This window comes from Perissodus microlepis, chromosome 22, assembly GCF_051167445.1.
Source record: "Perissodus microlepis isolate ML-2025 ecotype Zambia chromosome 22, ASM5116744v1, whole genome shotgun sequence".
NCBI lineage: Eukaryota > Metazoa > Chordata > Actinopteri > Cichliformes > Cichlidae > Perissodus > Perissodus microlepis.
The window spans coordinates 19008585-19030426 of record NC_140481.1 but is presented as its reverse complement, the minus strand read 5'-3'; the positions used below and the strand labels follow the sequence as shown (position 1 = coordinate 19030426).

Sequence of the window (21842 nt, the reverse complement as noted above, 5' to 3'; positions counted from 1 at the left end):
GGCATTTACTAACTAAAGAGAGCTCTGGGACATGAGAAGGTTCAAAAGCAACATTCAGTTGGAAATAACAAAATATATCAATTTATTAGCGTAATGCAAGTGGCAGTCCTGCCTTTGCAATAGTTGCATGAAGTTGGCTGCATGGCTTTTCCATCATTCTAGCTCAGTTTGGAAAGAAAGCACATGAATAAAACCTTACTGCAAACATAATTCACTGTTCTTTTCATAAAAATGACTTTCTCTCTGGTGAAGCTGTTTTTAGTCTAAAAGTATTTCAAGAGTCCTAATATGAGAATGATAGAAAACTGCTTTGTTCTCAGATACCCCAGGGTGTAGTAAAAATACTAAACATATCCTGCTCCAGCACAGTGGGAGCACTTGTGCCTCCGCTCTTTGATATATAACTGTAAAGTAAATACATTGTGGTATTTACAGACATTTGAAGCCAACAAAATAATAATAGTGAGTTATATTTCCATCTTGCTGTTTAACTTTGCCACACAGCAGTGTGCTGCTGTTTCAGAGGGTGCTGTTAGCACCGGCTATATCAGTATGTTTCAAGGTGTTAGCCATTCCAGGAAAGGCAAAGAAAACTCCATGTGAGTCTGTAAAGCAAAAATGCAACCACAGCTGCAAAGCGTAGTGGAATCAGTTCTTCAAAGCGAACAATAAAGGCCGGCAGAAGATTGGTCAGGAGTGGGAGCATAATCAGACCCCCCTGTAAAAATCACTACATCAAATAAACACATGCGCACAAGCTTGTGGTTAGGTTTCTCGTTTCCTCTGTCAGGTAGAGTAAAGCTGGCAAGACCCAGTGCTGTATATCACCAGAAGGCAGGTTACTTGTTTTTATAGCAGTTGATAAACGCTGGCCTCAGCATGTCCAAGCGGCAGCCAGTGCAAGTGGACAACAGTCAGGGGGCGGAAATTTCTATCCCCCCAAGGAGAGTTTATGTAACTGATAACGTGGGTTGAGAAGCAATGAATATGATTTTTTTGGACACTAGTTTACTGCAGATAAGCCATCTGGGTAAGGATACAGTTAACAGATGACACTTTGTCCTTGAGAGCGGGCGCTGAGGAAGGTCACACCGTAGCCTTGTGTGGTGTCACTGCCATCCCTCTTTCCTCCCCTTTACCTCTTCATCTTTATCTCAGCTACTCCCTCAGTGTTTCCGTCTATCTGCTGTGTGGGACTTTTTTTGGGGTTTTTTTGGGGGGGGGAAGGGGGGGGGGTTACTGGCCCTCTTCTCTCTCTCCCTATAAGCCGTTTCTCATCTTCCTATCTGTCATCAATCTCTATCTTACCGACTCAATTCTCCTCTACCCCGCTCATATTTTCTTTCATCTTCCTCCCTGTCTCTCACCCTCATCTATCGCTCTCTCTCACCGGATGCTCAAGAGTCAGTGAACTGGTTACAAGAACATGAACTCGACATCTGAAAAGGAGAGTGTAATACTTTCCTCTTTCAGGCCCGCTGGCCTTGTTCTCATATTTCAAGAGGCTGTTTTTTTTTTATACGTCTTCTTCTCAATATTCTAATTTCAGCAACATCCTGCAGTCACACTTGTGAGTTACAAAAATCCAAAAGTCACAGGGCAGTGAAGACTTGTGTCATGTTCTTTGAAGTCTAAACACATGACTATCACATATTTTCCAAGAGCAGTTCCTATTAAGCAGACAGTCTTTCCATAAAGCATGTTGTTCAGGGAAGAAGGGGAAAAAAAAAACAAAGCGTATTTTGTTGGTTTGGTACGATTCGTTTTTATCTGCTCCTTTCATTTAAAAGGATCCCAGTGACCACAAATTGCTTGGGGTCACTCAAAGTAATCGCTTAACAGTCATCAGCTTCAGCGCAACACTTGACGGGCAGTTGAAAGGGGATATAATGTTTCAGTATCCCGGTCGATTCAACAACACCACATGTTACCTCCAGAAAATTCCTCCCAAATCTTCCCAGAGCCGCTGTGCTGTCTCAGACGGTGACAGTCGCAGGGGGTATAAGCTGTCCCTCTAAGTCGTCTGTCTCAAAAAGAACAGCGGGAGGCCTCTCGCACAGCCTCCCGTGTCACTGTGTCTCTTTCGTCAGTCACTCCCTCACGCGCCAGACCGACTGTCTGTCTAGCTCACTGGCTGGATGTCCACCCGAGCATCTGTTTCTGATCACCCGTCTCCGCGCGCCTGCTCGAGCGATGATCCCAGCGTTGACCTGTTTACCTGTCTGTCTCTGGTCCATCTGCCTCTCGTCTCTCTCGTCACGATGGTGCACGATGACAGGACTTGCCGCTATGTCAGAGTAACAAGCCAGAGAACATGTTGACATTGAGCAACGCTAGTGTGGTGCGTCTGCACCAACACTGAACTTTGGCATAAACACAGAAAAATGACCAACGTGCTGTCTGCTGGAGTCGCTTCTGAAACTTATTTATGAAGTACTAACCCGAGGCGCCGAACATGAGGATTATATAATGTTACTTTATTGAATGTTATGGGAAGATGTTTCCATTTTTTTATCAGGTACGCCAGGCTGACTTCCCCTTTACCCCATTTTGTTGTTGTTTTTTAATATATATATATATATATATATAAATATATGTTTTCTTGACTGGGGAATAAATAAATCTCACACCAGGAGTGCATAAATATAAAAACTGTGAATTTTATGAGAAAATAAAAAATAACAGAGACTATTGGATTCCATCAACAAAAATTTCAATAAATTTTTTTTTTTGCCTCTTAAATTTTTGCATGACTCTGATTTTACTCTTATTTTAATATCATTGCTGTTATTTTTGCTTCCACTGTTACATGCTGTGTATTCCTTCTGTAAAGCTCCTTCTGGCATTAACCTGTAAATCGTGTCATCTAAATAAATATTGCGTGTTTATTTGCTAGTGCGTTTGTTGCAGACACACAGACTGAATTATAAGTGAGGTTAGTTTTGTTCCCAATTTTTAAAATAAGTCAAAGTCTTTCTCTCAACCACAAAATGTCCCCTCACACACATTTGGACTAACTCTTCAGAACTTTCAGGCTGGGACGATGTCGCGACTAACTTTTTTTTTTTTTTTTACCCTCGAGTAACACATCTGGTTAGCTGTGTGTGTGTGGTAAACTGATGTGCATGCTGGATGTTTTTTCCTCAGTGTTTTGTGGGTTAACTGATGTGTTACAAAGTTACCTGTGAGTACAGAGGGGGGCTAACTTAATGTTTGAACATAACATTTTAGCTAATATCCATAAGCCTGGGTGCAAACTCAAAACTCCTGGATGTCTGCACATTATTCACCTTGTAACTGACTGCAAGTTTTTTATTTGCTGGAATTTGGTAACATAATAAATTTATCTGGGATTTTTCCTGAGTATTTCAAATTTTCATAAAAGCATATTTAGCCTTTTTGGACGTAGTAGCTGCTTACACAAGTGTAATATGTTTGCCACATGGCAATTTAAAGTTTGTTCTTTGCCTTTTAATTGATATCTGTCTAAGTTAATTTGATATAACAGAATCAAATCCTGTCTTCCGTCTTACCGTATGATTTGGCTGCTGCCTGCTGTTTCACCTTTGTGAAGGTCTGTGTAATATAGCTGTCATCTTCCTGGATAATTACAGTATTTTTGGCGCTCGAATCCAAAAGTCCAAGAATGGCCACATTCCCAGTTTTATAGTGTCTGTGAGTGTGAGTCATTTCTAGGTAAATGTGACACACTTTTTTCCTCTCCATCTTCTAAGTCTATCACTCCATTCCTCATATTTTGCACCTTCCATTTTTTTCTGAACTGAGCTGAAAATAGACCGAGCGCTGTAAGAAAATACCGTCGTATTAACTGGGATCAAAGTCCCAACAATAAGACATCTGAGTGGATGGCAGCCATCAGCTTAAATATACTTCACAAACCAGAATACTTGATTGCTGAAAATGTAGCACATTGTAAATCGAATACTAGAAGCTAAATTGAATTTGGGTTGAGAAATGGAAAATTTGGATTCAGTACGCTGCACACTCAGATTTTCAGTATTGATTAATTTGGCCTCTAGTTTCTTTGTCAGTCGGCGCACAAATGTCCTTTCCAAGTCCAAAAAGGAAAAAGGGATGAATTTTTAAAATCTCTTATCACTGCATGAAAAGCACTAAAAACAGCAATGCTGGAGCAAATGTGTGCTTCTTTTGGTTGTATGAGTCTGAAATAAGTTACTCAAGACTGCAAAGGTGAAATGACCACAGTGCAGTTGGTGTAAAACTTAAACATTAGATCCTTTTTTTTGTGCCAGTCGAGAGAATAGAAACATCTCTTCTTAGTAGAGTGCGGTACTGTGCGTGTCCGGGATGTTTAATTAAACTTCCTCAAACTAAACAGGATCATGGAGCAGAATGGCCTGAGCTGATTAACATCACGTACATCAAGGTCAGTCAATTACCCCGTTACCTCATTAGACTCTCCCCTCCCCTCAGTATTTATATAGTCAGCCAGCCAGCCAGACAGACGTGATTAGCTGGCTGTTGGGGAAACCACTGAATTTCAGTTAAGGAGATTTGTACTTGGATACTGACTCCCTGTTTTTTTTAAAAGAGAAAATAGTGCATTTGTGAAACCCATTTTCACTGATCTTCAGTGAGCTCAGACTTTTACTGAGCAACACACCAGTCTCTGCTGATTTCATAAAAACAAAATAAAAAGGTGCAAGTCATGTCGAGGTAGCATGTGTCCATGTCTATTTCGGAGTGAAATCTACTGTTAAAACATCACAGCAGTTGCAGGAGCGCATTTAATGCTAAAATGCATGACGTGATGCTCGTGCTGGTTATCGTATGTCTAAACTTTCACTTTGAGAGGGAAGCCTGTCTTTGGAGAAGTTAGCTTAAAACGATATTTGTATTCATGCTTTAAACTGTGCTTTAAAAAGATAGCATTAGCTTTACAATGCCACACAGTAGACCTACTTTTGAAGCACTTCTGATGGCACAATCCTGAGCGGGTGGAAATGTGCACCCCTCCTCTGGATATTTGGGATCTATTATGTATGGAGGAGCTGAGTGTCTACAAGACCATGGCCAGAGAGCTAGACAGGACAGAGCGAGGCACTATTGTGCATGTGCTTGTGTGTCTGTGTGTGTGTGTGTGAGGGGAAAGGGAGGGGGGACAGAAAAAGAAGCAATAGCAGGAGGGGCATAAAGGGGTGAAAAAAAGAGGAGAAAAGGAGACTGACAGTAGACAAAAAAGAACCAGAGAGGAAAGAGGGGGGAGGGATATGAGGGAGTGGAAAAAGAGGAGGCAAAGCAACAGAGGAGTGAAAGAGAAATGACTTGAGGGGTTGAGGGATGGAGAGAGGTGAATAAAGCGAGAGAGAAAAGTATCAAGGCAATGAAGAAAAAAAAACAGAGACGGAGAGACAGTGAAAGCAGTTGGGTAGCGGAGGGGAGAGAAAGAGGGGAGGATGTCACCCATGGCTGCCACTCATCACTCACTGCTTAATGACGCAGTTTTTTTTCTCTTCTCCTTCTTCTTCTTCTCCCGCTTCTTTTCTGTGGGAGAGAGGGGGAGGACAGAGTTTGGCCCACACCCTATCAAACAGGGTCATACAGAGTTCACAACCTCCAGGTGGGACCGTCCTCCTCCTCCTCCTCCAGGGAAATGTTTGCGCGCCTGTGTGACCGCCTAGTGCGTAGTTTCGAAGATTATCTCTGGATCCGAAGACATTTTGAGGATAAAATCTAGACGGACGGGGAATTACAGTGAAAGTTAAGGATGCTTTACATTAAAAACCGAGAACTGGAGTGAAATTCCGATTTTTTGCTTGCCCGACAGTCGCAAATGCCTTGTGCAAAGTTTGTCTTCGTGTGTTTATATGTGTGTATATGGGCATGTTTGTTTGCACCAGAAGCCTCTCTTGACTGTCTGCCGCTTCCTGCTGGGACCGGCTTGAGTTTTGATTCAGTTTGTGTGTTGGGTGTGTGTGTGTATGTGCGCTTAGCTCCACTTGTCCTCTCACTCATTCCCGTTTCTGGGAAGCATCAGCCGTTTAAAACTCAAATGGCAGGATTTTTTTCCCCCTCTCCCCTCGCTCTCCTCCTCACACCAAATTTGGGGAACAGCTGGGGCGGCCATGCCGATGATTTGTCTCCTTCTACCCGTCCTCCTGACAGGTTGAGAGCATGCACACACTATTAGGCGCGCACACACACACATACAATTAAACATGCTTTCAGTATCACAGACAGACAGGCACAAACACACATAAACACACTCGCACAGACACAAAAGTAGACTCAGTATAAGAGGCCGTGTTCTCAGGGTGCTGCCAAAACACTCTGATTTCCTTTAGCCTAAGCGGCCATACATCAGCTTGGGGCCTCCCAGCCCGGATGGCAGGGGCTGACAGAATGACATGTGTCATTTATCAAACGAGGGGCGCCAGACCTCAGGAAAAGAACAGACCGCCTCATGACAAAGCCCCCCCAAGAGCTCTCCTCCACTCGCAACGAGGGGAGTGTGTCATGGGGTAGACACTGACAAATCTACGGAGATAGAACACACATGGATGCATGCTGACACCAACACGCAAGAGGAGGAAACGCACACTGAGAGGCACTTCCAGCTCAGATGCAAACCCACTGATCGCATATTATACTCAAGCTGCTTTGTGGATTTTAAACACATTGTTTGGTCGTGTTTAAAGAACGACAAGACTTTGAAAACACAAGTAAAAGAGGCGGGGGAAAAAATCTATATTTTATAGCGTGTTTGGAAGCGAATGTACAAACACACATACCCACACATACACCCACATATATGTTTTCCTCGCAGCCAAAGAAGCCCCAGCCAAAGCTTCTCCTGTTGCCAGCAGCAGACCCGTTCTTCTTAATGAACGCTCATTGGCTGCCGAAAGGAACTCTCTTAGCTGGCAATGCAGCTTCATCTCCTTCCTTTCATATCTGTGCCACCGCATACACACAATAACCCATTTTTTCTCCTTCATTATGTCTCCCTCTCCACTCCTTCCCTTTTCCCTTCCCTCTCTCTCTCTCTCTCTATCTGTCCTGATCCCCCCTCCACCTCCTTTTACTCTTTCCATAGCCTGTTCATTTGTCTTCATAAGCCTAATTTATTTTCTCTGCCAGATGCAAGCTGACAGCCATCAGTCACTCTCCCACACATACTGACGCACACACCTGACCTCCTGACACGCAGACAAATACACTATGCGCAAATGCACAGCTCTTTTCTCACTTTTTTTTCATTTGCCCTGTCTCTATTACACACACACACACACACATACAGACACACAAACACAGGCCATATTACCTCACGCTGCTCTGAGGTAAGCTCTGCAGTCACATACCCTCTGTTTTACCCCTGTCCTCCACCCCCTCCAACCCCCAAAACCCTCCCATTAACATTACTGAAGATGGATGCGTCTTCATAGCGGAGATTGATTGCGGATATAGAGTTATGGTGCCATTTATGTGTGTGTGTATGAGTGTGTTAGTGTTAGATGGAGGGCACTTTGGGAGGCGGCGCTGGGAGCTGAAATGCGAGGGAGGCAGGCTTTTCTCTCCTTTCCAGAACCTTCCAGCCGTTCGTTGTCTGTCCGCAGTCTGATATTGTGCTCTGTTGAAGGATTGCTTCCTCTCTTCCTGCTTCTCTCTCTCTCTGACTGTGAAGCCGTTCATAACCATTGTACACACACAGACACACACACACAGACACACACACATGCATGCATGCATACTCGCACAGGCACAATTAGGGTGAGATGGCTACTAATACTAGTCCACTTTGAAAGCCCACTACATAATTTACTGACTTTCTCCAGGGACCCTTTCTCTACCCCTAATGCCCCCCCCCATATCATTTTGTCTTCTGTCGCTTTATTGCTATGGTCATCAGGAAGTGGGGGGCAGTCCACACATACACCCTGTAAACTGCTGTGTGCTTCAGCTTTTTCTTTTGTTATATATTTTTTGTTACACGTCTATGCTATTCATCATGCTTAAGTCCTAAACTAGTGTTGAAATGAAACAGTGGAACTTTGTTTAATGGAGCGCCAGACTTCAGCACTAACTCGTCACTCGAGCAGACAGAACGAAGAAAAAAATGTGGCGATGCATAAAGGATAACGGTTTTGATGGTGCACAATTGCTGGAATTTCCCTGGTGACACATGCAGTTAAAAGCACTAAAATGTTTGGGGACATTTGGCTGTCCTGAGCAGCCTCCTGCCCTGAGGGTTTGCCGTCCTAATTAAATTCCCTAAAGTGACTTTAGGGGTTTTTAAAGTTATAATTTCTTTGTCTGTCTGTTCGCATGTTGGGAAGGGATATGTAAGTCAGGTCTCTGAGGTCTGGTTCTTACAAAGCCCTCTGCATTATTGTGTTCTGAGCGCATTGCAGAGACGTAGACAAGGGCAGAAAAGAGCTGATGAAATATTGTGATGCAGGCAGACAAAATAAAATCTGTGTGAGTCGCCTCACTGTCTTATACTAGACTGTTAAAAAGTTTCAAGATCAGCTCACACAGCACTATAAAAGACAAACTGAGTTATTTTCAATATATTGGTCACAATTAGGGGGGTTTGCTTTCTACTATTTCTGTGTCCAATTTTACTTTATGCATCAAACACAATAAGAATTTTAGATTTTAGAGATTCAATTTTTTCTGAATTGCCATTATTGATTTTTGCTCAACTAGATTTTCTTTCTCAGATATAAACAGCATACACAATCAAAAATCAACTAAATTAATAAACTTTACAAATCGCCCTAAACTACAATAAGGTGCAGGATCTCCTGTTAGGGAAACTGGGGAAAAAAAGCTGCTGGAAAGAGGTACAGATGATTAACTGAAAATTAGTCGCTGTGCGCCACCTTTATCTGACACATTTCACCTTATCAAACAAAAGCAGGTGCAACACATTTATAGAACAAAACCCATGTCAAACAGTTGAGCATGCATGAATCAGACCAGCTCATAATCGGACATATGAAAGGTTATCACCGGTCCTGGCTGAGAAGTCACTGACCAATCAAGTGGTGCATCTTTAAATGCATTCATTTGGCATTCAAATAATGCTAAAAAGTTCCCAATTGGGAAATTTCATGTGAATTCTCTGTTAAGTCTTGTAGTAAAACAAATAAAAATTTGGTGCATGACTTGCTAGGATATCACTTATAAATTACAAGCTTTAGATTAATGGTGCAAATTCACATACAGCACGTGCGTTCTTTTGCTAACATTTAATTTCTAATCAATTCTAATCTACCGGCCTTAGCTTAGCCCCTTTTCTGCTGTTCACGCACCTTTACATAGATTATACAAAATAGGTTTGTTTATCATGTACCTATTATAGCTTTTATGTGTTGATCCTCTTTCTTGAATCCATAACATCCCAACTCAGAACCATCCAAAGAGTAAATGAATGCACTGTTAGACACCCGTCAATGGTACAGGTACTTTATATTTCAAATAAACTGCTTGGGCATTTTGTCTCTTTAGCAAGAGTGTCTTGTTTTAATGAAATTGCGAACATTTTAGCGAATAAAATGCAAGGGATGCAGTAAAGTAGCCCAGTACAGAGGCTAGAGTAATTGTGAAATAAGTGCTAGCATGTTAGCAGTGTGCTACCTGTGTAAGGTTAGCTTATTAGCTACATTAAATCACCAACTACCCCTGCAGGTTTGTCACTTCCCCACATATCTTTGAGAACATGTTTTTGTGTTACTGAGCCATTAGGGTGCTTCTTCTCCTTTATTCTCTGCAGAGACTGAAAGATCAGATTCATGGAAGTGTGTGTGCATTTTTTTCCTCTGTGTTTCTGTTCCTTCTTCGTGTTTTGTTTCTTAGCAGTGTACAAAGTGGATGGCCTCTGTAAATTGAGGGGAGGGCTGACAGCACAGCGAAGGTTGATTGATGGCATATTGTGCAACCGGACTCAGCTAGACCAAACTGGTTAGGTGGTGACCCTGTTTTGGCCCTGTGCCCTTTTGGTTTCTTTCATTTTTTTTTAAAATTCTAGCTGTTTTTCTCCCTCTCCCTGTGCCTCACTGTCTACCTCTGTCACTTGCACACACTCAGATATACAGAATACATAAATAAAGACTTCCTCCTCTTGCTTCTTCTCCTCGAGCTCCCCTCATCTTCATTGTTGCACTTAAACTCGCCGTTGCTATCATTCTTTGTCCGCTGTTTCCTTTCTTCCTTCCTCAGCCCACTTTGTTTGTCAGCGCTCTTTCAGGACAGGTTTTGTCCCGTGAGTCATATCGTCAGGGTTCATTTTACAGCCCTTATTCATATATTCTCTGTCAAAAAAAAAACTTTTAAGAAGCACACCGGAGCCAGTGCTGCCTCTGATTTGGTGAAACTTCCCAGTCGCCAACCAGTTCTTGCCCGCAGAAGAGCTCATCAACAACCTTGTTTGACAAATTTAGGAGAGTTAACCTAAACACCGGGCACACTACTTTAAACTGTGTTTCATCCTGTTTTTTTCCTGCAGTGATTTTCTGCCTCTGTTCTCCACACAACCATAGTGATTTATGGTAATTATCCATCTTTGGGGTCATCCATCAACTGGTTGTTGCTAGGCAATGGTAGCAGCTGTTGTTTAGTCGGGGGAAGCTTTGCTGTCAGGGGCAATGCAGGTGAATTCAAAAGACGGCATCTATGAGGAAAAGACGGAGCTCTGTTATTTCACGAGCCTGTTGGTTTTGTGCTTCATTCCTTCGTTTTAGATTTAAACAGAACACCTCTTTGTCAAAGCAGCGGCCACCCCCGATTAAACAAAAATTGAACAACTGCAGGAGATTAAAGATATTGCGCGTTCCCCAGAGGTGTGCACTGCAACAGAAGATTAAGACAATACAGGTATTTTCATTTTCACGAGGTTACAATTTAAAATGAAGCTTGTTTATGTGAAGAGAATAAAAATGGCAGAGGGGAAAAAAACGGTAGAGGAATTGATAATGTTTTCTCAAAAAGAGTCTGTTTAGCAAACGGCATCTGTCTGATACAGCCTACATTAAAACAGTTCTTGGCATACGTGGAGTAAATCTCACTCACATCATCTTTAATTAGCATTAGTAATGCTTTATCCGTACTTTGCCTGAAAACAAACCAGATGGTTTGAAATGTGTATGTAGCACCGGCGCAGTGTTCGATGGTTAGGTGTGTGTAGGGTTTGGAGGGAGGGGGTTGGCAGAAAACTTGAGCACAGAGGGCTTTAATCTGTGGCGGCAATGATATAATGGCTGTTGTTTCCTCTTAGAACAAGCAGGCACTGACAGTCCGAGGAAAAGGTGATTTATAGACCACAGTCGGTGTCGCGGCGCGTCAAAAAACTGGCTCTCGGAAGAGCTGAACAAATAAGGAGCACAAAATGAAAACAAAGACGGGTGTAGAAATTCAAGAAAACTGGCAATGTTGTTCTTCACATTTGTTTCTTTTCTTTTTTTCTTTTAATCCATCACTGATCTATTGTGTCAAATGAGTAAAACTCTAGTTAAAAGGCACTGGCTATGATTTAAAAAGGCTTTTAGCATCGTGAGTAACTGCAAACTGTTTGGAAAGGGTTAGGTTCATCATGCAGGGTCAGGGAGCCGTCTTATCAGTCGACTAGTCATGCTGCAGAAGTGGCGACCCCCCAAAAACATCCATAACTGCAAGAAGAGCACAGACACCTGCAACAGATGGTCTGGCCCCTGTAGAAGCTGATCTCAACATCACTGTGTTGGTCTCAGATTACATTAAGAGAAACAGAAGACAGAAGCTCGCCTGTATCTACAGAAGCAAAGTGGCAAGTTCTTTGAGATCCTGGGTTCAGCATACCCTGAAAACCAAGCACTGATTTAATTTAGTTATTACCTTTTTTGGGAAAGTTAGTAGCCAAGAAAAATACGCGGGGCATCATTTTTGAAAGCATCCATTCAGGCTTAAATCTTTTTAGACATGTGAAAGCCAAGCCAGAAGTGTTCATTTATTTTTTTAGGACTGTAGCTCATCTGATATTGCTGTGGCTGACAACAACAACAATTGCCGTTTGCCCATACGGCCATCAGCGTGAAGAGCAGACCGGATGGGTTGCTTTGTTTTCCCCAACCAGCGGAGCTGTGGAAGCTGAGAAGGTGGATTTGTAAAACACATGAGCTATTAGAAGCCCCTGAGCTATTGTGCCATATGGTGGACTATTCTATGTGGGTTAGGGGAGGGTGGAACCGAGGGGGTGCTGTTAGGTAAGCTTTTTACGTGCCTGGCCGAGGAAGCTGTGGATTATATTACGGCTCGCGCCTGGACCTGGTGTCACGAACTGGCTGTAATGTCAAACATGCCCTTGAGTTTAACCCGGGGAAGTTTCCTTTATCACATGTACAAAGGAGATATAATCATCAGAGAGAAACAGGGTACTACGCAGAAAGTTAATGTAGTGACGATCAACTCGTTTTTGGGTTCCACCTTTTTGTGAAAATTGTATAAAGAAATTTAAGTACGTTGACAGAAACCAAGTTGAGCTGAGAGAGACTTTTGGTCTGTGCGAGTTTACCACAATATTGTCCGCAGGCTAGTCCACAGAGAGTGTCAGGTCCTATGAAACCACAGCGGCAGCTACCCCAGACAGAAAAAAAATCTCAGGAATGAACAAGGATGGGAGAGAGCCGAGAGAGAGACAGAGATTGCCTGACATACTAAGCATTACCATAATTGGCTTTTCTACATGATAGGACAGAGGAAATAATAATGTCATTTTATTTACAGCCTTCTCTCTGCTGAAATACGCACACACTCATGCACACCGTACAGGTCAATGACACACACTGATCAGGCCTGTCCAAAGCCATCAGAGGTGAGTGGCAGGGAATGGAGGGGCCGGTGACAAAGCGAAACGGGAGAGAGAAATAAGACTGCCACGCCAGAGCTCCTGTTTTGAAGGGCCGCTAGACGCTGTGAGGGAGCCTCGGCGGCCGCCCTGCTGCGGGTGCAGCACTCCGCCACGTAGGGTAAATCAGGAGGCTGAAAGCTGGCGGAATTGGACATTAGCACTGCAAATGAGAGCCGGGATTGCCCTCTTCTCTGAGACAACATGAATAAATGAAGAAGGTTTAAAGGGAAAGTGTGTGTAGCGTGTGTTGTGTGTATGTACAAGTGACTGAGGAGGGAAAGAAGAGCTACGCTGGCTGTGGCAGTGTTGTGTCGCACTCAAGTTACTTAACAGCCGGTTAGAGAGTTAGTTTTATTATAGATTGATAAAAAGATTTTTTTTAAACTATGAGGTTAAGTTAAAGAAGAGTAAAAAGTAAGACTACGTTAAGTTTAATATCAAAATTGTTTAACTTTTAGCATGAAGCTTCTTTAGCCATAGCTGTAATGCTTATGTGTGCACAGTCTTGGATTTTAGATATATTTGAGTGATGTATCCAAACATGGCAACGATCACCAAAACTATACTTTAGTGTTTATTCAGCCTTGTTATAACTTTGTGTTTCAAACTTGCATTAAAAATATAAGGTTTTTCAATTGTGGACCTCACACGAGCTTATTGGCTTTAGGCAGGCATGTAGTTTTGGCAGAGTAGTGCAGGTTTGCATTGTGTGTGTGTGTGTTTGTGAGACTGGGGGATGTCCTACTGTGGTGTCACCTGTCTACAGCAGGAAATCCTGGACTTCGGGCACAACAATAGTGACAGGCTCCTCTCCAGACACAGATGGCTTCGCTTTCCCCCCACTAGCCACATTGCATCTCTGCTTGCACCTGACACACTGTGACACTTGTGACACACACAAACACGCACGCACACATAAAACTGATCAGCCACACCTAGCTTAGGCAAACACGCACACGCAATGACAGAAATGGCAGAAGCTGATTTCTCACACCTCTCTCACCTATCTGCTTTGCTGTTAACTTGTTTCGCTGTCATTTTTTTCCCCCTGTCAGATATGCACACGCATAAATGCACGTACACACACACACACACAAACACACACCTCTTGTTCGCTGGCCTAAACACATCTTTTTTTTTTCTCCTCTCTTTTCAAAACTTCCCCTCTTTTCCCTATCCTCCCTGACAGCACAAAGTGGGCTTACGTTTTTGACTGACAACCACAACAGACACTCTTCCCCCCCCCCCGTTTTAATCCCCTCCCTATCCCTCTCTCCCTCCCTCCCCGTTTCCTCTTTTGTTCTGAGTGACGCTCGAAAGCCGCCATGTCAGCATCTTTTCCATCTCTGATTGCCTTATTAGCCGGCGGTGGCACCCGCAGCTTTACTGACACAGATGGTGAAGGAGCAGGCTTGAGCAAAAGGGGGGGGGGGAGAAAAAAAATGGCTGACTTGTGTTTGTTGTTGTTACTTTCCCCTCCCACCTCTTCTCAGGCTTGTTTGTGTGGACACTGACACCTCAGGCTGACACTGACACACTCCTGACACTGATGCCTGGCAAGGCAACATACGGAGGATAGCAGGGAAAGGGAAGAATTTAGTGGTGGTGTGCCTTCTGTGTGTGTGTGTGTGTGTGTGTGTGTGTGTGTGTGTACTGCTGTCAGGTTTCTCTCACTTGGTCTGCTGATTTGTCTTTAACTACTTTCACAACTTTGAATGGGTTCACTTTTCCATTTATTTCAATGCAGCAGGCTGCAGCTTGTTAGGGAGAAAAGGAAGAGTTCAAAGAAGTCCGTGCAGCTGCTTTGGGAAAATGTTTAATTCTTCCTTTAGTGATTAAATGAAAAAAATACTTCAGTATATCCTGTGGACAATTAAGAGCACACAGGTGGGAGCAAGAGGAAGAATGTATTTTGATCATGCACTGTTTCGCTCTCTCACACACACTCACACACACACACACACACACACACACACACACACACACACACACACACACACACACCGGGCAGCTGTAGGACCTCCAGCTTTTCCCAGGCAGCAGTAACTGGCACCTCACAAACATCAGGTATTATGTCCATTCCGATTATGGGATAGAGAGCTACACGCTGTTTGAAGCTGACAGCACATCTGCCTCCTCACTGGAGACTGATTCTGGCATCTCAGACAAGCATCTTACGAGGGATGGATTGGAAAAGGTGCCTTAGCATATTTAACCCTAGATTCTTCCCTGCCTCGGTGTAATGTTCCCCTTTTAATCTACCTCCCTGTTCACATTTAAACCTTTTTTTCCTTATTATTTTTTTTAGACAAAGACAATAAAAAGTGAATTTTAATTCACACATCACTTTTTTTTCCCCTCCAAGCTGAGTTATGGGCAGTTATTTGGCGGGAGAAGGCAGCCATTTCCATTGATACTATAATTTTTTCTTTCCTCTTTTAAAATGGCACACTTGATGCTGTGAGTACTCAGGGAGCACAGGCAGTAACAACACGGCTTGTCATGTCCACTGGCCGTTTCCTAGCATCACGCTGTGAGGACTTCCACAGCTGATGCCAAGTTGACTTCAGCCAACCATGGCTTGGCAAGGCTGATGCAGCTGGCATTTTACTCCACTATCTCTTACTTGTGAATCCATAGTATGTGCGGCATGTTGGAAGAACTGAACAAATTAAAGTCAGGAATAGATCTGTGGTTGCTGAACAGCAACAAAATAGACAATGAAGACTATGTTGCTGTGGGCTTTGTGCTGTTTGGCATCTAAATTAAGTGGATAAGCTGTAATGTTTGCACGAATGCTGTAATGTTTCTTAAAAAGAACTTCTAAATGAACATTCACTAAAAAGTCATTTATCTATCTTAGTTTATTTTCCCTGTTTTGTTTTGTTTTAAACTTGAATATGTCAGACTCTCTCCATTCATTGAATTACTGTGGTTTTGTAATTATGGAAATAGATCATTTCCATAATTCATTGTCATTGTAGCAAATAAATGATGGACCAGGTTGTTCCCCTACTCCTCTCAAACGGAGAGGTTTACTGGAAAAGGATCAAAAATAATTTGTTGTGGACTTTTATAAATAAAAATCAGATCAAACATTGGAAATACTGGAATTTCTGATTGTTCTTGATTGCATCGTTGCTTGGCTGTTTTTATGCACAGTCAAAATTCTCCGCCTCTTTGCTCAGTTTTTCCCTCACATATTTTCTTTTAACCATGCTAGACTGACTTTGGTGCGCACCCTGTTTTGATTCGCTCTCTAAAATAAGTGATATTGGCTCCTTTCCCCACCCTCTTTAAGGAAGCTTTCTTATTATTGGCTGCCACTCACAAACAGAAGTATATATATGTATTTATATAGTGCCAAATCACAAGAGTCACCTCAAGGTTCTATGTTACTATGACTCAGTACTATTACTCAAAATCAACTGTGTGGCTGAGATGACCTTATTAGGGATACACCCCCTTTTTGATGTCATACAGAGCTAGGAGTATAAAAGCTGTCTGCAGCAGAGCATTTAAAGCCCTCTGAAGCTTCAGCTCTCAGGTTTTACTTCTTATTATATGCACCTCGTCACTGTAGACTTTGTTCATGTTTGGTATGATTAGCCACCATTGTACCAGTGTGTGTTTATGTGAGACATATAATAAAGAAAAGAACAGAATACTTTAAATCTTAAACTGTGAGGCCTTGCACACTTTTTCCTTTCGTTTGTTATATGATTAGCAAAAGCGTGTCTTTTCCATTGTGGAGTACTACCACAGAATATATATAATCTTCTCTGCCTAATTCAATTTCTTTTCTATGTTTTTGCTATTTTTAAACTTGGTGGATAAATTTCTTGAGTCATGTCTACTCCTTACCTAAGATAAGTTGTAGTGTTCAACAGTTCCATTTGGCAGTGCAGTGAAGAGGACTATCTGTCCTTGTCAAGACATGGATGTTTGCCACTTTATTATATCTTTGTCCTCTACAGGGACTATTGACAAAAATCTCTTAAGGATTATTGCATTCACCACCTGCATATAGGGAGGGCCAGAGGTGTATTCTTGTGTTCAAGTGTATTGATTTGCTAAGACATTTGTATCTAATCTCGGTTTTCCTCCTTGCTTTGTTTTCCAGCGTATGGACCTGAAGATGAATTCAAGGGTGGCAAAGCTGATGAAGAGGAACATCTTCTGGATGATGGCCTTTCCCTGGATGGTCAAGATGCAGACTATTTTTTCAATGATGAGGAAGACGCAAGAGATCGTTATAGCTGCCAGAACTCTCCACTCAGCAATGGCACTAACCCAGATGCTGGGTATGCTTCTCCCCTCAGCACTACCAGTGATCAGCTGGTGGACCTTAAGACTACCCCCTCCTTAAGTGATCCGGACAGGGTGGAGGAGAAGCTGGGGGAAGGTAGTGAATCCATCAATGGCCTTTCACTACAGGACAGTCTGGAAAAAATGAAAGCCGTCTATGCAAACCTGATCTCGGATGCCTCTTGGTCCAATGTTGCTCTGGACATGCTTAAAAATAAACAAGGAAACAATATTTCAGCAAGCAATGGCAGTGGGAGCAATCACAAAGGGAGCAATGGGTTCCTGAACAGTCATAGCCCGGGAAATGTCCATGTAAAGAACAGATGTAGCAGTAACAACACTTCAGTCACAACAAATATTACCACCAGCAGTACCAGTGCAAGAACAGTGTCGAGTAACGGCAACAGTGGCATCAGTGTAAGCTCTGGCAGTACAGGAGTAGCATATGATTGGCATCAAGCAGCCTTGGCTAAAACTTTGCAGTATAATCCGTATCAACTCCTTCCTGAGCCCAGCCTTTTCAGCACCGTGCAGCTTTATAGGCAAAACAACAAGCTGTATGGCCCAGTGTTTACTGGAGCTAGCAAGTTTAGGTGTAAGGACTGTAGTGCTGCCTATGATACTTTGGTAGGCCTAACTATACATATGAACGAGACTGGCCACTACCGAGATGACAACAAAGATGCAGAGGATGATCGAAGCAAGAAGTGGTCCAAGCCACGAAAACGTTCCTTGCTGGAGATGGAAGGCAAAGAAGATGCCCAGAAAGTTCTGAAATGCATGTACTGTGGCCACTCTTTTGAATCACTGCAAGACCTTAGTGTTCACATGATCAAAACAAAACACTATCAAAAAGTGCCTCTAAAAGAACCAATGCCAGCCCTCACCTCAAAACTGGTCCCCCCAACCAAAAAAAGAGCGTTTCAAGACTTGATGTCGCCGAGCTCACCAGAGTCCGTCTCATCTGGCATACACCTGGGAGAATCTCCAAAAGACCAAAAACTGGCCAATCCTTATGTCACTCCTAATAATCGATACGGTTACCAAAATGGTGCTAGTTATACTTGGCAGTTTGAGGCACGAAAGGCACAAATTCTCAAATGCATGGAATGTGGCAGTTCGCATGACACCTTGCAACAACTGACAGCCCACATGATGGTCACGGGACACTTTCTTAAAGTCACAAATACAGCATCTAAAAAGGGGAAGCAGCTAGTTTTTGATCCTGTGATTGAAGAGAAAATACAGTCGATTCCCTTGCCTCCCACTACCATACGGCTCCCGCCGCCCAATGGTAAGCCACACCCTGACTCCCCATTGCAGCCCTCCAGCCCTGAGGAGAAACACGAAGAAAAGAAAGATGAAGATACAGAGGACGAGAAAACTGAAGTTAGGGAACCAGAGAGACAAATAAAAGAAGAAAAAGAAGACTTCCCTGAAAAAACAGACAAACCTGAAAGGGCCAGGTCATACCAGTACCTTACAGAAGAAGATTTAGAAGAAACACCTAAAGGTGGGCTGGACATCCTGAAGTCTTTAGAGAACACAGTTTCAAGTGCTATCAGTAAGGCCCAAACAGGAACACCAACCTGGGGTGGATACCCCAGCATTCACGCTGCCTATCAGCTCCATGGATCTCTGAAGCCTTTGCCCTCATGTGCACAGGTTCAACCTTTGTTCAGTAGCACTAGTTTGAAGGTAATGTCCTCTGAGTTAGGCTCTCTGATCCATTCCCCAAATAGCCCCTCTCCACCCCCAAGTCACAAGAGCAATGTGCTGGCCATGGAAGAGCTAGTGGAAAAAGTTACAGGGAAAAGCTTAGTGAAGAATGAGAAAGAGGAAAAACCCGTAGAGAATAAGTGTAGATCTGCAAAGTCACCAGTGCTAAATCCTAAGGACAAACAGGCTTCACCGTATCCTGAAAACCTCTCAAAGGTACTGAAGGACAGTGAATTGGAGGATCGGAATGAGCTAAAGGGCAGAGAAAGAGAGCAAACAGAGAGTAAAATAAATATAAAAATAAAAACTGAAGCAGATTCGCCCAAAAAGACAGTAAGCAATGGTTGCAGTAACCTGAGCATCATCACTGATCATTCACCAGAACAATCCCTTGTTAACCCTCTTAGTGCTTTGCAGTCCGTCATGAACAACCACTTGGGGAAAGCGGCAAAAGTGTCCACACCCTTTGTAGACCCATTTGCAATGCTTTATAAGATCAACAACTCTGCCCAGATTAAGCAAACAGATCCTATGAGTCACTACCACAATGATGACGACGTCAATGATGATCAGCCCATCGACTTGACAAAATCCAAAAACAGCAATGGAAGCACAGCTAAGGGGACTCTTGCAACACCAAACAGCAATGTAAACAACACCAAGCCGGTCTTCAAAGATTTCTCTCAGACATCATCGCCACCTCTAAGAGAGAATGCTTTGATGGACATTTCAGACATGGTGAAAAATCTGACGGGTCGTTTAACACCAAAGTCTACAACCCCATCTTCCATCTCAGAGAAATCCGATATCGATGGCTGTACTTTGGAGGATGGCATGGAAGAGCTATCTCCCATTCAAAGACGGAAAGGCAGACAGTCAAACTGGAATCCCCAACACCTCCTGATTCTTCAGGCCCAGTTTGCCTCCAGTCTGAGAGAAACCCCGGAAGGAAAGTTTGTAATTAGTGACTTAGGACCCCAGGAACGGGTCCACATCTGTAAATTCACTGGTCTCTCAATGACTACTATCTCACATTGGCTGGCCAATGTAAAATACCAGTTAAAGCGGACAGGGGGAACAAAGTTCCTAAAAAACATGGACTCTGGCCAGCCTCTGTTTTTGTGCAGTGACTGTGCTTCCCAATTCAGGACTCCTTCATCCTATATTCACCATTTGGAGTCCCACCTTGGTTTTACCCTAAAAGACCTTTCGAAGCTCTCCATAGACTTAATAGAGCAGCAGGCCGTCAGCAGAATAGAGGACAAGACTTTTGGTTCACCTGGACTCACAGAAGAGGACACTGGCTCAATATATCAGTGCAAACTTTGCAATCGGACATTTGTGAGCAAACATGCAATCAAATTGCATCTTTGCAAAACACACGGAAAATCACCAGAGGCTCATCTCATCTTCGTGAAAGAGCTGGAAAAGTTCGATAAACAATGAAGTCAAATAAAGCCGATAGCATGACAGATAACTGTTGCACTATGACTCTAAGCTACAATCTGTCGTAACAGATAGTGCCAAAGCTGTATTTTTACAACACATGAAAATTGCAGGAGCTTTAATACCGTACACGGTAATTTTTCAGCTAATAAAACATGGCAGGAGCCTGCACTACAGAGGCTCTAGGCCATACAGTAAACAGTGAATTTTTGGGGTGACAAATTAAAGTAGCCATGGCACTACATAGTCACTGACAGATTGTTGCTTTCCTAATGCACTGCATCTTATCTGAGCCTTTAAAAATGGTCCACCTGTTGTTTTACAACTAAACCATGCTCTTATTTCGATCACTGTTTCAGAATCATTTTCTAAGATAAATATATTTCAACACGACTTGCATATTATTTATGAGACAGTTTGTGCATGTTTTCATGTAAACCAGTGAGTGTATTATGTCTTATGAAAATTTCAGTCATGACAACAAAACTGAAATACCCGTTTAGCAAATTTCGGATACAGCTGTTTATGTAAAGGTATATTGGGAAAGAATAAGAGTGTTTTAAAATGTTAAGGTGATTTCAGCACTTTAAGTGTCAACAGATGAAGAAATGTACGAGTAAAAAGGACAACACATTACCCTTTTTAGTTTTTATGCCCTCGACAAACATTTTGGGGAGCTGATCATAAAATTGTTTGGTTTGCCATCAAATCACAGTAAGTTTTGCAAAATATTTAGGATATTTGTTTATCTAGTAAAATATCATTTCCTGGTTGTTTCAATGTGTACAGTATTTGCTTTTGAAGGCTACCAATTTTATCATTGTGAAGCTACAGTTGTAAAGTTAATGAAGTTTAAAACTTACTGTATAAATAATCAGCAAGTATGTATACATGTATGTCAGCATATCTTGCTCTTTAAAGTTCTGCATTATTTGTACTGTGTGCATTTTTACAATGTTATTTTCTACACAAATGTGAGGCAGGGAGGCTGTATAAAGCTACAGGATCGTGTAGGACCACGACGTTCTTTTTTCAGTAACCAGTAGGTCCCTAGATGTGGTCTACATAACGTGACAGAACTTACTGGCATCTGTTCTGATGCTTGGAACTGTATATAACATTTAAAAAACATTCTTCAGTGACTAATTTTCAGGTTTTGTCATCAACCCAGTTATTCAGAATGGCATTCTTTTATTCTCAGTTGTAAAATAAATTCCATGTCCTGGAATAAGATGCAGTGTTGTCTGAGTGATTTTCAGAAGAGTATAACACAGATAAACATGACTCTACAAACATTTTTTCACTATTTTTGCTGAACTTATATATTGAAGTTCCATCAATTTAATTTTTTAAACCTAAAATGCTCATCAAAATTATCATTGCTTCAGTTTTCTATACAAAAATATCTCTACCCACCTATTAAACTATAGTTTACACTATAGTAGTGTTTGGGTTACAGTAAATACTAACGTGGTAAAATACTTTTCATTCCCCTGAAGGG

The 21842-nt window shown here is 42.4% G+C and overlaps 1 protein-coding gene across 2 annotated transcripts in view; it reads left to right on the top strand.

Moving 5' to 3' along the window:
* The window catches only part of LOC146362949 (teashirt homolog 1-like), a 31031-nt gene extending 9459 nt beyond the window's left edge, over positions 1-21572 (top strand). For both annotated transcript variants that reach the window (XM_084918873.1, XM_084918872.1), the window contains exon 3: positions 16992-21572. In XM_084918873.1, coding sequence (XP_084774999.1) covers positions 16992-20341 — 3350 coding nt within the window. In that variant the 3' untranslated portion in view covers positions 20342-21572. The remainder of the gene's footprint in view (positions 1-16991) is intronic.
* The last annotated feature ends 270 nt before the right edge of the window (positions 21573-21842 follow it).